At 53.2% G+C, this 15595-nt stretch overlaps 1 protein-coding gene across 3 annotated transcripts in view; it reads left to right on the plus strand.

The window, feature by feature from the left end:
• Positions 1–15595, plus strand: part of HIP1 (huntingtin interacting protein 1) — a 146764-nt gene that overhangs the window by 58264 nt on the left and 72905 nt on the right. The window contains exon 1 of one of the 3 annotated variants that reach the window (XM_044746603.2): positions 2270–2408. The exons of the other annotated variants lie outside the window; for them this stretch is intronic. Within the exon in view, the coding sequence (XP_044602538.2) occupies positions 2391–2408 (18 nt within the window). The 5' untranslated portion in view covers positions 2270–2390. Of the gene's footprint in view, positions 1–2269; positions 2409–15595 lie in introns of those variants that run through there. 3 annotated transcript variants of the gene reach the window in all.

Raw genomic sequence — 15595 nt, forward strand, 5'->3', positions numbered from 1 at the left:
CACGGTTGTGCCTCTTCTGAGTCTGAGCTCCCTCTATAAGGAGTCATGTGATTGCTCCTAGGTCCACCTGGATCATGCAGGATCATCTTCCTGTCTCAGAATCCTTAATCATGTGTGCACGGTCTTTGCCATATAAGGCAGTATTTATAGGTTCCAGGGATTAGGACCTGATATCTTTGGGGGCCATTGTTCAGCCTACTAAAAGTGGGCTTTGGGAAAGTTCTTTCATTCGACCTTTACCACCTGTGTGCAAAGTGGGTGTCACTATCTCCCTTTGAGCAATGAGAAAACGGGCTTTGCCAGCTGAGGTGCCAAGACCTAGTAGGAGACGTTGATCTGTTGATGAACCCCAGACCTAAGTGTTCATAATATTTTTTAAACATATAGAATCTATCCATCTTTTTTTTTTAGAAAAAAACATGGTGGTACATTTCATCAAGGAGCAGATAATCCCAAACTTATTTCTGCATTGAGTGACTCAGGCTAGTTCCCCCGGCTTTGCTCTCCGTTGGGTGTCAGTGTTGGAGGATGAGGACAAGGGGGCATGCTTCCCTTCTGCCTCCCACTGCCCTTGGGTTCACTCTTAAGGACATGAGTTGGTAGAAGGGACAGTGGGAGCCCAGCACACCAGGACAGCCCAGGGCAGCCCTCCTGACTTTCCTGGCTGGGGCACAGCACAGGAGAAGCTGGGCTTGCCAGGGGCAGCCCTGGGAGGGGCGTCAGTCAGGGTTAGACAGAGAGACCTGAAGCTGAGGGACCCTTTCCTGGGCTCCAGAGCCGGGAAATGGAAATAGCCAACACCACAAAAGCCCCTTACATTCCTGTACTCAGCTTTTACATCTTTTATATCATGGTGTTCTCACATCCCCCTAGGAGGGAGGCAGAGAAAGAGTCTCTATTTCATAGATTGAGCACTCAGAGAGAAGGCGAAGGGGCTGGCCAGGTCTGCCCAGCAGGCCAGGGGGCCAGGATGGGGGGCTTGCCAGTGCTGCATTCTCGGCCTGTGGTGTGGGTCCAGAGCACCAGGGCTGTGGCTGGGTCCCATCACGTGTTCGCTGGAAAGGATTTTAGAAGCTGGATGCTCTGTGGCAGCACGGGAAGCTCTTTCCAGCTTGGGCTGCACTGTCCTTACTGAGGTTTCTCCTGCCCCCAGTCCGTGCCAGGTGTGTGACCTGGGCGACTCACTGCCCTCTGTGTAAACCAGGGTTGGTATAAGTGGACTCAGGTCTCTGCTGACTCAGCTGTGACCAAAACCTTCCTGCGCATCTGAGGATTTGAGGCAGCCTGTGTGGAAGCCATAGGCTTGGGCACCCAGGCTTTTTCTGGAGACTGTGTCCCAAAAGAGCATTTGGCGGGAGCCCCTTTGCGCCATCAGCTGCATCTCCTGCGGAGCGGAGCGACTGCCTCCCATTTCTCTAAGGGCGGTGGAGGCATTGAGGAAGGAATGGAGATTCAGGGATTCCGGCTGGAGAGAAAGGAGCTCGGCGCTCAGGGCAGACATCATTTAGAAGCCACTTTCCCTCTCGCAAGGAAGGGCTGGGCTCTGGCTCACTTGCGGGGGGCCTCAGGGCCTCCTGGGGATACCTGTTCTACTTCCTTCTATTCGCCCATCTGTTTGGAGACCCCAGCCTCATCTGGGCGTCCCCTCCGGATTAGCCGCGGGAGGCCAACAACTGGCTCTGAATTCCGCCTTTGTCCAGCGAAGCCAAGTGGGGAGGGGCCGAGCGGACCCCCTGCCCCCACTGGAATGTCGGCTCGCGGCGCCCCCCAGCTCTCCCTCCTTTTCACCCGCCTCCCCCGCTCACTTCCTGAGTCCCACCGATCCCACCACCCAAACGCGCACACGCGCGCGCACACTCACACACACACACTCACACTTCCTGGCGGGCCCCGCCGCCTCGCTGCCGGCTCGGCGATCCCGGCCGCCGGGGCTCGGGGAGAAGCGACCTTTTGTTATTCAAATCACACCCTCGCCGCGCGCCCGCCCGGGCCGCAGGCTCCGGCCCCGGGAATCCGTCCATAGGTCCCCGCCCCCGACCGAGGGGCCCCCGCGCCACCCCTCCACCGCGGCGCCCCCAGCGGATTTCGGGATTCCCCGGCCCCCCGGGGGCTCGGCCGCGCCGGTGCGCCCGCGGGGCCGCGCCTCCCCCGCCCCCGGTGCGCGCTGCGGCTCCGCGCTCGGCCCCCTCCCCCTCCCGTCCCCTCCCCCTCCCCTTCCTTTCTCCGGTCCAGCCTCGGTCCTGCCGCCGCCGCCGCCGCCTTACCCGGTCCGCGGGGGCCCTGCCGGCCGCCTTCCCCGCAGCATGGCATCATCGGGGCTGAATTAGCCGGGAGCAGCATTTGGGGGAAGCGGGATCTCAAGGGGTGGGGGGTGCCCTGCAGCCTCGGTCATGGATGTGAGCAAGATGGTAAGTGAAGAGCTGGGGCTCAGCCCTGGAGTCGCCCCCGCCCCCTCCCCCCCCCACGCCAGTCCGCTTGATCCACTGAAAGTTTCTGGATTGTTGATCCTGCCTGTTGGCCCCAACTGCAGGCGTGCTGGAGGAGGGAGCCGGGCCAGGATTCCGGAGGCGGCTGGCGGACAGGGATGGGGCTCCCGGTTTCCCGCCGCGCTGCCGCCAGGGCTGCCTGGGAGAGCTCGCTAGACTCCAAGGAGAGGGCTGTACAGCTCACCTCTCAGTTTAGGAAGCCAGCCTGGTGGTGGGAGGGCAGGGCAGCGGGAGGAGGGCTCGTCCTACCCCTGAGGAGCCCCCCGCTCGGACACCTATTTGAGATTTATGAGAAGATTTTTGGACCGAACCCGTGGGCAGGGTGGCACAGGTGGGCGGCCTGGGAGGGCGGCAGGGGAGCCAGGGCTTTAACCATCCTGGCAGGAGAGGGGGCAGGAATGGAATTTTGGACGTAGATTTACCACTTGTAAGACCCGGCTGCCTTGGTCTGGGGAGCAGCCAGCACCTTTGCCTCCTCAGCATCTGAGTCCCTGAAGGGGGCTGCTCCCTCCCCCGGGGCATCCCTCCACCCGGAGGAACACAGTAGGAGCTGCCATGCACTGATTGATAAGGAACAGCCCTCAAGCTGGATACTTGAGGATAGCAAGATGTGGTTTGGGGGACTCTGAAGGGAGGGGGTCTCTGGGAGCGCTTGGAGGCCTGGGAACTGCGGGTTTTCCCGGGGGTCCCAGTTGGCTCCCACTGTGAAGAAAGACTTAACGGTTCCCTTGGGATCACTACCACCTTGACCTCAGCTTTAGACCAGGGTGCCCCTCCACACCAGCCTCATAGCCTTTAAGGGCCTGTGTGTCAGGCTGGAGAGATGCCCCAGAGATGCCCTGATGTTCTGTGCTTTGTGGGGGCCCCAGGGCTTCAGACCAAAGGAGCTGGGTTGGGGTGTGTCTGTGTGTCTGGGGAGAGGCCGGTCTGGGTCTGCCTCTCCCTTAGGGAAGAGAAGGTACTGGAATTTCATGTTCATCTTGTACAGAATCAGGCTGGTTTTCTCCAGAGAATGCCTTTTTGAAGTAACCATCTTCGTGGAGAAGGCAGGTGAGCTCCTGGCCCTGCCGGCCTTTGCCATTCTATCTTGGGTAGGGGCCAGTGGGATGGGGAGCAGATGGTAGGTGAGAGTGATTCCTTCCCATGGCTGGAAACCAGTCTCAGACTGACCTAGTGCTGCCCCTGGGGCTGGGGGCTGGGGTGAGGGCCTCACTGGCTCCCGTCTTCATGTGACCTGGTATGCTGAGAGGCTGGACCACCATTCCCTATTTATATGCCATAAAAGTTCATTTTCTTTTAAAAAAGAAACTATTACTTTTAGAACTACCTCACAAAAATCTTCTATTCAGCCATTGGGGCGGGGAGGTGGAAAACTGAGCAGCAGCTGGGCCGTTTCCTAGAGGGGTCTTAGCAAGACCAGAGTCACCTGCCTGGATTATGGTGGGGGCGACAGGGAACCTGAGCCACATCACCTCTGAGCTTCCTTCTGGCCCTGAGCCCAGGTTCCTTCCAAAGGACCAGCTCATAGGATTCAGGGACTTCTGTCTTTTGAGATCTGGGTCACTTCTGACACTACCACCTCCCTCCGTCCATCTCCTCGTTGACTCATCAGCATTTATTGAATTCCTGTCATTTCTACAGCAAGTGCTGTGTGAAAGATGCAAAGAAACATAGCGCTTAGCATCTAGGTGAAGGGTCAGAGAGAGGTGGTCCAAGCTGACAGCTGTCAGTGGAAGCCCCCATCAGAAGGCCACAGCTCCATGGGCTATGGAGGTCCGTGGAAGGGCCGGGCTGCAGAGTTCAGAAGGAGGAGGAGCCCGAGGCTGGCTCTTCAGGGCCGGGTGGAGTTGGCAATTTTGAGAGCAGTGAGGGCATTGCCTGTGGGGAGAGTCACAGGAAGAGGAATGGGCAGAGCTTGTGGCGGAGGCTGAGGACGTCAGACTGGGACAGAGGTTTGAGGAAATGTTGAGATCATCGGTTGGGGCCAGACCAGAAAGGTCTTGAGTGCCAGCCAGCATTTCCCAACCTTGGTCTGTAGGCACCGAGAAACCTCTGGAGAATTCTGGGCAGAGGAGAGGCACAGGTATCGCCTCTTTCCTCTTTTAGCTTGGGGTCCAAACAAAAGTGATATTCGATTCTCATTAATCATTGAGCAGCCAAGCTCCTAGCTCAGAAACAATTGTCCTCTGCTCTTTGTAAAGAGCACAGACTCTGGACTGTGTTGCAAGGAGAACCCTCCCCTCCCCAGGGATTGGCACCTGCTTCCCATTCCTGCAGAAGGTCCGAGTTACTTTCCATTCTGACCATGAAAGCCCTTTCTCTGGTTTGAAGTCCTCACTCTGGGGGCCCTTGGCTCCAGGGTCGACCTCACACCCAGTGTTTCAGCCACATCCTTGGCAGAGCCCAACATCAGCCTTGGAGGTTTCTCTTGCTTATCGCTGAATGAGAAAAAAGCAAATTATAGTTCACCTGACTCCCTGCATGCTTTTGAGCAAGTTTCTTAACCTCTTAGCCTCATCTGTGAAATGACAACAATAGTACCAGCCTTGAGCATCCTAGTGAAGGTTGGAAATAATTCTGGCATAGTCAGTCCTCCGTACATGGTGACTGTTGTGAATGTCTCCGAAGTTTCGTCTAAGATGCCTCTGAGCTCCCTCCCCTCACATGCACACACGCGCGCACACACACACAGACACACACACACACACACCGCTTTATTTTCTTGATTGGCCTGAAGAGCTGAGCGTAGGCTGTATTTCAGTTGACTGCCCTTGGGACCAATTCTCCCAGGTCTGGTTATCCTTCTGAATGAAGGTACAAATGACAGTGAGGGGAACAGTGGATTTACCAGCTGCTGTGACCAATGAATTTTTGATGACATGAGATATCTGCCTAAGGGAGCGCTAGTTTAACCCCGCACTCAGGGGCAAAGTACAGATGCCTTTTGGAGGTTGATGATGGAGTCTGTGCCTTGACTGAACACAGGGAGTGCACAGCGCTGTAATTTGGGGAGCAGTCATCCCTGTCATTTATTACAAAAGAACATATAGTTCGTGTAACAATATGTATTTCCACAGTGCTTGACAGTTTGCAAAGCATTTTCATGCCTATTCATGATCACCACAACCCTGTAAGGAAGGTAGAGCAGAAATAATTAGCTACATTTTACGGATAAGAAAACTGGAGTTCAGAAAAGGGAAGTCCTGGTCCCCTGCAAGTGGTGGGACCAGATCTTGTACCCACTTCTCCTGATGACCAAAATGTATGCTATGGTGACAAAGTAAATAAAGGGTAAGGAAAAAGATGCAGTTACTAGATTCTAGAATGGACACAAGGTAATCTAAATCGATGAGCTGGAGGTGGCCTCTGGGTCCCTTTGGGGGGAAGACCAGGGAGAGGGAATTAGCGCCCAGGTGTATGCAGACTGCGCCTCGTTAGTCACCTACAGCTGTTTTTAAAACTCTGAGTTTCTTAATGAATCGTAGCTGCTCAAATGGGAGACACTTGACCCCTCGGATCTTCCAGCCTACACAGCAGAAAGATGGGAGGAATGGAGAAAAGCATTTCAGGTATTCTGCGTAAGTGCTACTGATGCCGGGGCAGGAAAAAGCTTCATGTCAGCCTGCTGTCACTGCCGGTGTGCGTGGGTACTTGCTGGCTTGAGGAGGGGCGCGGTGGAAGGAAATGCCGAGCCGGGGAGAACCCTATGTAGAATGGTGCCAAGGACTCTGCTCACAGCTCACATCAGCTCATAGCAGCGTGCAAAGGAAGGCATCCTCCCACTTAGTGTCTGAGCTGAATAATCAGTTAAAGCTGGACCTAGATAACTTGCTCGGTCAAACCAGAGCAGTGTTTTCAGCTCTGGGTCACAAAATCGGTTTAGTGGATTGCAGCCTGCATTTGAGAGTGAAATAGATTAGGAAACATCCAAGTGTGTGCCACGTGGGAGGGTAAGCATTAGTTCATGAAGCTGGTTTTGTTGTGTACACACGTGTACACAAGGACTGGCCTTGTAAAATGTCCTTTTTACTGTGGTCGGAGTGAAAAAAGGTTTGAGGCCTCTAACCTGGGGACGATGTGCAGAGGAGGTGAGGGGGTGTCGGCCTCGTCAGGTGAGTAGTTCAGCCCACAGAGGACCCAAGGGGGCCAATCACTCTCTTGACTCACTGAGGGCTGCTGAGGGGAAGAGGTAGTGTCCATACTCCGCGTGGCTGTGGAAGGTGGGGTTTGTTTTCAGGAGATGGCAGATTTTGGCTGACCAGGTCTTCCCCACAGCAGAGCCTTCCTATGGCAGAATCAACTCCCTGAAGAGGGAGAGGTGGCCCCTGGGGCTGCTCAGGGACCCTGGAGGAGCACGGCCTCTGGGTCCTTGCCAACCTGGAGACTCTGGCTCAGCCCTCAGGCTTTGGGACAGCCCTCAGAGACCTGTGAGTTCTGTGGCTGAGGTCTGGTGTGGCTGGCCACGTGGGAAGGGCAGCTCGTTGTCACACTGGGGAGCCGTTCCGGAGGAGTGAGTCCCCGTCTTCTGGCTTTTTTGCATCACCCGCCACGGTTTCTAAAACTCAGCCGAGCATCGTGGATCAGCCGCCTTCTCCAGCCAGCCCTTGGAGTAAGGGCAGGGAGCAGAGGTGACATTGGCCTCAGCCAAGGGCCAGTGGGAAAGGAAACCTGTTATTTCCCTCCTTTAAAAATGCTTAGAGGGGGCCGGCCCCGTGGCCGAGTGGTTAAGTTTGCGCACTCCACTTCAGCAGCTCAGGATCTCACCGGTTTGGATCCTGGGCACAGACATGGCACCGCTCATGAAGCCGTGCTGGGGCGGCACATAGCAGAGCCAAAAGGACCTACAACCAGAATATGTAACTATGTACTGGGGGGCTTTGGGGAGGAGAAGAAGAAGAAGAAGAAGAAGAAGAAGAAGAAAGATTTGGCAACAGATGTTAGCTCAGGTGCCAATCTTAAAAAAAATGCTGAGGAAAAAAGAGGTTTTGATTTATCATACGATTGCTCTCTCTTATTGTCACTGGTCACTGAGATTTTATCCTACCAAGATGAGGTTGAGTGCAATTCAGACACACATTGAATACCCACTTTATGCGCAGACCCCTGGGTGTGGATGTTACGGTGTGAGGGACGCAGAGCTGAGGATGGCTGAGTCATCCGTCGAAAGGCTTAGAGTCGAGAGGGAGACAGAGATTCTCTTGAAATGCATTGAGTGGGATGACACTTTAGTTGACAGACTACTGTCTGTCAGATAATCTCACCTGGATTATTTTCTACCTCAAAAGAGCCTTGAGAAGCAGGATTTAATGTCCTCTGAGACCCCTCCAAGTCACCCTGCTGTTGGGGGCTAAGTTCAGATGCAAATGTAAGTTTTAGACAGCTGAGCTCACCAGCGACCCTCCCTCCCCTCTGTCTTCCTCCTCCACTCCCCCCAACACACACACAGCTGGGTGATTTTCTTAAAGAGCACGTCCAGGGGCTGTTCCGCTCCACCTTTGTCTCCTTTCTTGCCTGAGAGGTCCCAGTCCAAAGCCAGGCAGGCATGTGGTCTGGCAGCTGCCCCTGAGCCAAAGGATTCCAGCAGCCAGACAAAATTCATGCTGCCCAGGGCCCCGGAGAAATTAAGCCGTAGGTCTTTTAAGAAGAAAGAAAAAATCCCCATGACTCCTTTAGATTCCCTGAAGTGCTAACAAGTCTTTGATCTGGAGGTGCTTTCTGTGGGCAAGTAGGACAGGGTTAGAGGGTAGGAGACATATTTGTAAATGTGAATGGGGGCCAGCTGGACTCCACGGCACCACCCCCTGCACACGGGGAATGAGGGAGCGTCTTCTGTGTCCTGACACCTCCCTGGATGCTGACCTGGGGCTTTGGAGTCACATGGGCCAGGGGCTAAATCCTGATGCCACCACTTGCCACTCTAGGACTGTGGACAAGTTAGCTGACCTCGCTGTGCATCAGCTTCCTGCTGGATTGGTGTCTGCAGACCTGTGGGGTGTTGAGATGTTCTATTTAAAGTTCTTGGCACACGAGAGGGGTTTAGTAAGCCGTGGCTATAATTATGAATATTTTTGCTGATTCACTTAAGCAACAAATAAAGTCTTAAAACTTTAGGTGAAGGGATAGATCGTTCCTTCTTTCAGAATGACCCCTCTGCTGGGTGAGCTCAGTCTAGTAGGGCAATCAGACGTGTTATAAGTCATTACGGTACATGTGATAAAAGGCACAGAACAGAGTCCCTTTGAGGGATGTGCTAGCATGGGAGAGGGTGGGATTAATGACCTGGCACTAGAGGAGGGGCCTCAGTGAGAAGGCTGGAGGAATGGGAAGGAGCCCCCCCCCCCCCCCCCCCCCCCCCCGCCCAGGGGGTAGGGAAAGTAAGAGCATTCAGGCAGAGAGAACCACATACGCCAAAGCACAGGGTCATGAGTCTGTGCTGTCTTCAGGAGCCACATGCGGTTTGTGCTAGAAGAGCAGGTGCAATCCCTGCCTTCGTGGGACTAACAAAGCTCCCAGGACAGGGGATCCAAATCCTTTTATGCCTCAGGGCTTCCTGGAAGAAGTGGTGTTTAAGATGTGTTTTGAAGAAGAGCAGCGATTTCACTGATGAAAACTCAACCCACACAGTAGGTGCTGAATGAATGGCTGATGGAGTGTTGAGAGGACAGGACATCCCAGGTAAGGGTAGCGCCATATGCAAGCGAACGGATGTTGAGTAGGTTTGTTGGGATCAGGGCCAGAGGAATGAGAGGAGAGATGAGTGGGTGCAGGCTGTGAGGCCCAAGTTAATAATAACCAGCAAGTGTCCAGTACCGCCAGTAAACGAGGCCGTCTCCCCTCGACAGTCAGTTGGATGTGCTGTTCTGGCCAGCAGGCTTACACCTCCTTCTGGTCCCAGGGCTGGAGATGGTCCTCAGTGGGACCAAGAGAAGCATGGGGGCCACAAACCGTGGGTTGGGAGAAAGTGTTTTTGAAATGAACATTTCATTAACTTTCCATTATGACCTCTCTTTGGAGCCCTAAGTTCAGCCTCATTTTCTGGGGCCTAAAATTGCTTGCTCTTGCTGAATTTCTCCCAGACTGGATTCTTTGGAAAGTGGTCTTCTCTGCCCCACCAGCTCAAAGATCCACATCGGCAGTCTTGGTGCCTGACAGAGATGTTCCCACTGGGGTCAGCCAGGGTCCTGGCTGTTGTCCTTTTTGTCCTGTACATATGTCAAGATTGTTCCCTGAGTCAGTAAGCACTGAGGTCCTCTGCAGGGCACAGAGAATATAAAAGAGAATGGGGAAATTTCAAGGCTCCTGCCTTTAAGGAGGTGGAGGAGACAAATAATTATAACATAGTGTGATAAGTGCCGTGTTAGAGATTCGGGGAAACTTCTGTAGAAACTCAGAGGTGGGAATAATTAATTCTGCCAGTGGTATAGGAAGTGGGTTGGGGACGGTGACATTTCAGTTAGGCCATTCATTCATTCATTTATTCAGAAAATATCTACATGGAATACCCTCCCTATGCCAGGGGCTGTTCTGAGCACTTGGGGTGCTTCAGTGAACCAAACAAAGATCCTTGCCTAGTGGAGCTGACCTCCTGTGTGTATTGGGGTGGGGTGGGGGTGGGGGGTATACTGGAACAATTAAAATGAGTGAGTAAATTGTGTAGGATGTTGGAAGGTGGTAAGTGATCCAGGAGAGGGAATGGAGAGGCAGAAGTGGCTACAGTTGCCCTGAGGATACTTGGATAATTCTTCAAGAGGGGTGGCCCAGTCATTCCTAAAGGGATTTTCCTCGGCTGCTGGTGCATGCTGGGACCCCTGGTCATGGTCTGTTGGTGGCTTACTGTCTGGCTAAAGCTGTGCATCCCACTGCCGCCCCTGGGTGGCTGCTGAGAGATGCCTGAATCTCGACCTCAGGACACTTGCCCTGTGCCCCAGCTCCCCTTTGCTGACTTCCTGCAGTCCATTCAACTTGGGATCCGGGAGTCAGCTGTACTTTATAGAGAGCACTGGAAGCTCCTCAGTTCCTTCCAGATTTAATGGATGTTGGAGGGAAGATACTGCCTTTTGTTTCCACCAAATCTCCATTAAGGGAGCCAACTGTCAAATGAGCGGTTCTCGGGCCATGGTCCAGGGTGTGGACGTGGTGCTGTCAACAGTTTAGGAGACCCCCTCAGCCCTGCCCAGGTGACATCAACTAGAATGCCGGTGGGGTGGCAGAGCACTTTGGTTCATATCTCATTTGATTCTCAGAAAAGCATGATTTCTACTGTCATGTTCAAGGTGAAGAAACTGAGGCTCGGAGAGGTCACACAGCTGGTCGGACTCCTCCCTTTGAATTCTGGGCTCTTCCTATGGCAGCTTTTTGCCCACGCTTTGGCTTCTCAGCCCCCCGGGGGAGACAGGCATGAGCATACTGGCCTCCGATGCTATAGTTTTGGGGGGCCGGTGCTCCTGCGCCGTGGGTACATTTTAATATCACAGAGCTGTGGTCCTCAGTAGCTGCCATGAGGAAACAGGTAATCCACAGGAAAACGTTTAACTTTGCTATTTTTCAAAAAATATGAAAACGTGTAAAGAAATAAAGATCAAGCATACTCCCACCATCCATAACTACTGCTAACAATTTGGTATAGATCCTTCCAGACTTTTTTGTGTGTGTATATGTGTTTGCACACATGCACATGTGTTAGGTTGAACCATATGAAACCACTGTTTTTATAAGTCAAAAATGGCCAAATTTTCACTTGTTTCAACCAAATCCAAGGCTATACACATAGACAAATATGCACACATTGAAACAAAATGGGGCCGTGCCGTACTACAGTTTTGCAAACTTGTGTTTTAGCCTTCACTCTGCTGTAGATCTAGAAACAGTGTGTCAGAGTGGTCAAGGGTCTGGGTTCTGGGGTTCAAATTCTGTCTCTATCACTTACTCACCTGGGCAGGTTATGGGGGGCTCCCAGTGCCAGGGTTTCCCTCTTGTAGGGTGGGGATAATTCCAGTACCCTCTAATAGGGTTGTTGTGAGGGTAGACGTGTTAGTGTGTATGTCAGATGCTTAGACCATTGCCTGGTGGGTGGCAAGCATTCAGTAACTGTTGGCAATTATTACTGTATTTCCAGGTGAGTACAGACTATGTATCCTTTCGTTGTCGTCTGTCCCCTGTTAATAGACGTTTAGCTGTATCCATTTCCCACTGTTGAGGTGACATCCTTGTACACACATCTAAGAGCATCTATCCATTCACTGCTTTATGCTTCAAGGACTTGGGCTTTAAGGTTTTGGCTTTTAAGAATTCTTTTTATTGATGCGTTTTGAGCCAAGTGGTACATCCAGGGGCAGGTTGCTCGGGCTGTCCTCTCTTATGTTGCCCTATGACTCTGTAAACTGGGCTCTCTAGGCCTGGCCTCTTCTTTGCTTTTCACACTCCAGCAACACTGACAGCTCTCCAGGCCCCGTGTTGGGCACTGGCCCCCACTTCTGTGCCTTGGCGCTGGCTTCTCCACCGGAATGCTCCTGCAGGGCCCTGCTCAGGCCGGCTCTTCCTCTAGGGATGGGTAGCCATAGCCGACCCTTCAGCCTTGGGTAGAGCCCACCCCTAGGCCCCCCTGCAGTCTGCACTCACCGGCATCTCTTCTCTAACTGGCTGTGCGCACAGTGCCTCCATCTTGCTCCCCATCTAGACCGTACTCCTTGAAGCCAGGACTTGGGTCTTACTCAAGTTAACTTAGTAGCTCAAGTTATATAGCACTTGATACATGGGTGCTCAATGTATGTTTGGTGGGTGAATTTAGTGAATGAATAAAACCATGACTGACTAACTAATGGCAGGACTTAAATAAATGGAGATGGTTTGGGGAGGGTGGTTAATCTAGGTTATAGGGGTGGCATGATGCAAAGGCATGGGGTGCCATGGTGAGCCCCTGGACATTTGTAGCGCAGTTGGAGCTGTTCTTTAGAAGAGAGGTCTGGCCATGTTGTGACCCCCAGGAGCTGGCAGCCCAGAAACCAGTGGGATGTCAGGCCTGGACGCCCAGTGGGGGTTCACCGTGCCTGGGGCCTGGGTTGACTTTTGGCCTGCCAAAAGGCCTGGGGCCCTTTGGGTGCCTCCCTCCACACCCCTACACTTATTTTAAACCCATGGCTCCTCCCTTAAGGAAGGGCCCTTTCACCCTTCAAGAAACAGAAGTGAGAGTTCCTGGCTGCTCTGCTTTCTGAGGAAGTCACATCACCGCCCCACAGCTGATGATGAAATCCACCTCCGGAATTAGCAGCCACCCCTCTGTCCACTTTAGAAAACTTCTTATCAGATCCTCCCAGCTTGTTACTACCCGCTGGGTCCGGCGCAGGAAATACCCGTCAGGGCTTCTCCCTGCCAGCTGGAACATTCCATGGCCTCTCGAGGGTGACCAGGGCGTGCGCTGCTCACTCCGCTTTTCTCTTTGGCTCTGTCCTGAGATCGGGGAGGCCTGTGCTTTGAAGGACTTCACTTCCTGGAACATAGGGCTTGATGTTGACCGGTGTGTTCTCTCAGTGGAAATGAGTCAGAAGGAGTCTCCCCGGGCCTGGAAGGGTGGAGCTGGGATGGGTGGGCCTGAACCTGGAGTGAGATCTTCGTTCAAATCCTGGCCCTCCTGCTTACCAGCCAAATCACCATCCACTGGGCAAGTCAGTTAACCGTTCTGAGTCTCAGTTCCCCCATCTCATCAAGGGAGTGAGCAGGCCCAGTGTTACCGTGAGGGTTAAATGAAATAACGTGTGCAGATGAATCTGGGCTCCGTTGCAGGCCCGGAGAGGTTGAGTTAGAGAATTAGAGCCTGAAGCACAGTAAGGTGGAGACTGTTCAGTCTGTCTTAGATTCGGAAATTGGAATCCAAAAGGAAGAAGGGGGAGGGGAGGAGAGAAGGAAGGAAACGGAGAGAAGAACTGAGAGGGAGTCTGGATATTTTGCCTTAGACTTCCTCTGCTTCCCCTGGACTCCTGTCCTCACCCCACACCCCGCTCCCCCCAACATGCGAATGTCTACTCCAAGACCCTGGCGCCTGCCTTCCCAAAGCCAGCACCTGTCCATTCCATCTCCTCCCTGAAAGGCCTTGTTGGAGAACAAGGACGCCACAGTGACCAAGTGTATCTGAATGTTGATTCCTTCGAAGTCCAAGCTGTTTGAAAGCTGGGAAGGCAATGAGCAGGAGGAGGAGAGTTGGTATGAGGCAGAGTAAAGGGGTGGGGGAGAATTGGCCTGGAGAGGAGAAGGCAGAGGGTTGGTTCATGTCTTTCTTCAGGTCACAGTGGAATGGGCCTTCGGTGCTGCTCCGTGGCTGGCCCGTGCACTCCCCTCGCCCGGGTAGCCCACCACTTTCCTAGACAATACTTCATGCCTCTCCTCCCCCACCTTCACTCTCAGCCCTTGACCTTGCTTCCTGTTTCGCAGTGAAAAGAGATGCAATCCCCAGAAAGCTTGCGTGAGCTCTCGCCAGCGCGTCTGCCCACACGTGCGTCCATATCTGTGACCTGGCCTGTTACACTACCGGGGTGGTCACCTCCTGTTGTGCGCTAGACACCTTCTCTGTTCCAGAGTCTCCCTTGTCTCCCCTCACATCTACACACACGTGATGTAATTTCTCCCATTTAAAACAAGGAAACCTAGACCCCGCCTTCTTCTTTCTCTGCCCCTTGCAAGCCAGCGCTTGCTGCCTCCAGCTCTCTTCCCCACCTTTCTCTCGTGAATCCCCGTCAGGCTCTCCCGCTTCCTCTCTACCCACAGCCCTGGTAAAGGTCCCGCGGCGTTCAGTCCGTTGGTCAGCGTTCAGCTCTCATCCTGCTTGCTCTCAGCAGCGTTCAGCACAGTCGCTCACCTCTAGTTGAAATACATTTCTTCATGTGGTTCTCAGGATGCCACTTTCTCCTGGATTTTCTCCTGCCTCCTGGGCTGTTTCTTTTCTGTGTCCACTCCTCATTTCCTCCCATCCCTCTGTGTTGAATGTTGGGGGTCCCCAGGCTGTCCCCACACTTCTCATCTGTATTCAGTCTTTGCTGATCTTAAATTCCAGCTCTGTGCTGATGACTGCCAAATTGATATGGGTAGCTCGAACCTCGTCGGAATTGCACACTGTACATCCCACACTCGTTCGTACCTCCATTGGGCATCTCCTGTTTAACACGTCTGAAAACAAGCTCCTATCCCCTGCCCCAAACCTCCTTCCATGGTTCTCTCCATCTTGTTAATGGCACCTTGATCCCTTGAGTTGCTCTGACAAATAATCTTGGTGCCATCCTTGACTGCTTCCTTCTGCACACCCTGTGTCCAAAACGTCAGCAAATCCCGTCAGCTCTGCCTTCAAAATGTGTCCGAATCCGACCACATCTCAGCACCTCCACCACTACCAGCCTGGTCTGAGCCACCATCACCTCTGGCCTGAATTCATCCAACAGCATCTTAATTGTCATCTCTGTTCCCATGCTTGTCCCTGCAGTCTTAGCAGAGCAGCCAGAGGGGTCCTCTGAAAAAGTGAGTCAAAGCATGTCACCTCTTTGCGCAAAACCTCCCAGTGGCTCCTGTCTTGCTCAGAACAAAGGCTGGTCCTTACAGTGGCCACAAGGTCCCTTGTGAGGTCCCACCCCTGACGTCTCCACTCCAGCCACACCTAACTGCTAATTGTTACTCGCACCTGCCAGCTGGGCTCTCCCTGCTCCTCCACCCGGAGTTCTTCCCCCAGGTGTCTGCCAGGCTTCTTCCTCACTTCCACATGTGTCCCTCTGTGCCTTCTAGTACAGCCTTCCCTGATGACCCTGTGGAAGGTTTTAAGACCAGCCTGGTGTGCCCCAGCCCCAGCCTTATTTTTCTTCCATAGTACCTGTCACCATCTCATGCCCCGTACGTTTTACTTATTTCTTTCCTCTCTTTCTCACTAGAATATAAGATACACAGGACCAGAGATGTCATTTTTTTACAGCTCCCTAAACAAGTTGGCTTTGGCTAAGAGTTCACGTATAACCATCTAACTAGTAGAATGTAGAGCGTGTGCCTGACTGAGAGGGCAGGTGGGGAGTGCCCAGTGCCTGATGGGCCTTCAGGAAATATGGTGGAACGAATGAGTGCACGTGAAGAGGACTCAG

Source organism: Equus asinus, chromosome 14, assembly GCF_041296235.1.
Source record: "Equus asinus isolate D_3611 breed Donkey chromosome 14, EquAss-T2T_v2, whole genome shotgun sequence".
In the NCBI taxonomy this organism is placed as follows: domain Eukaryota; kingdom Metazoa; phylum Chordata; class Mammalia; order Perissodactyla; family Equidae; genus Equus; species Equus asinus.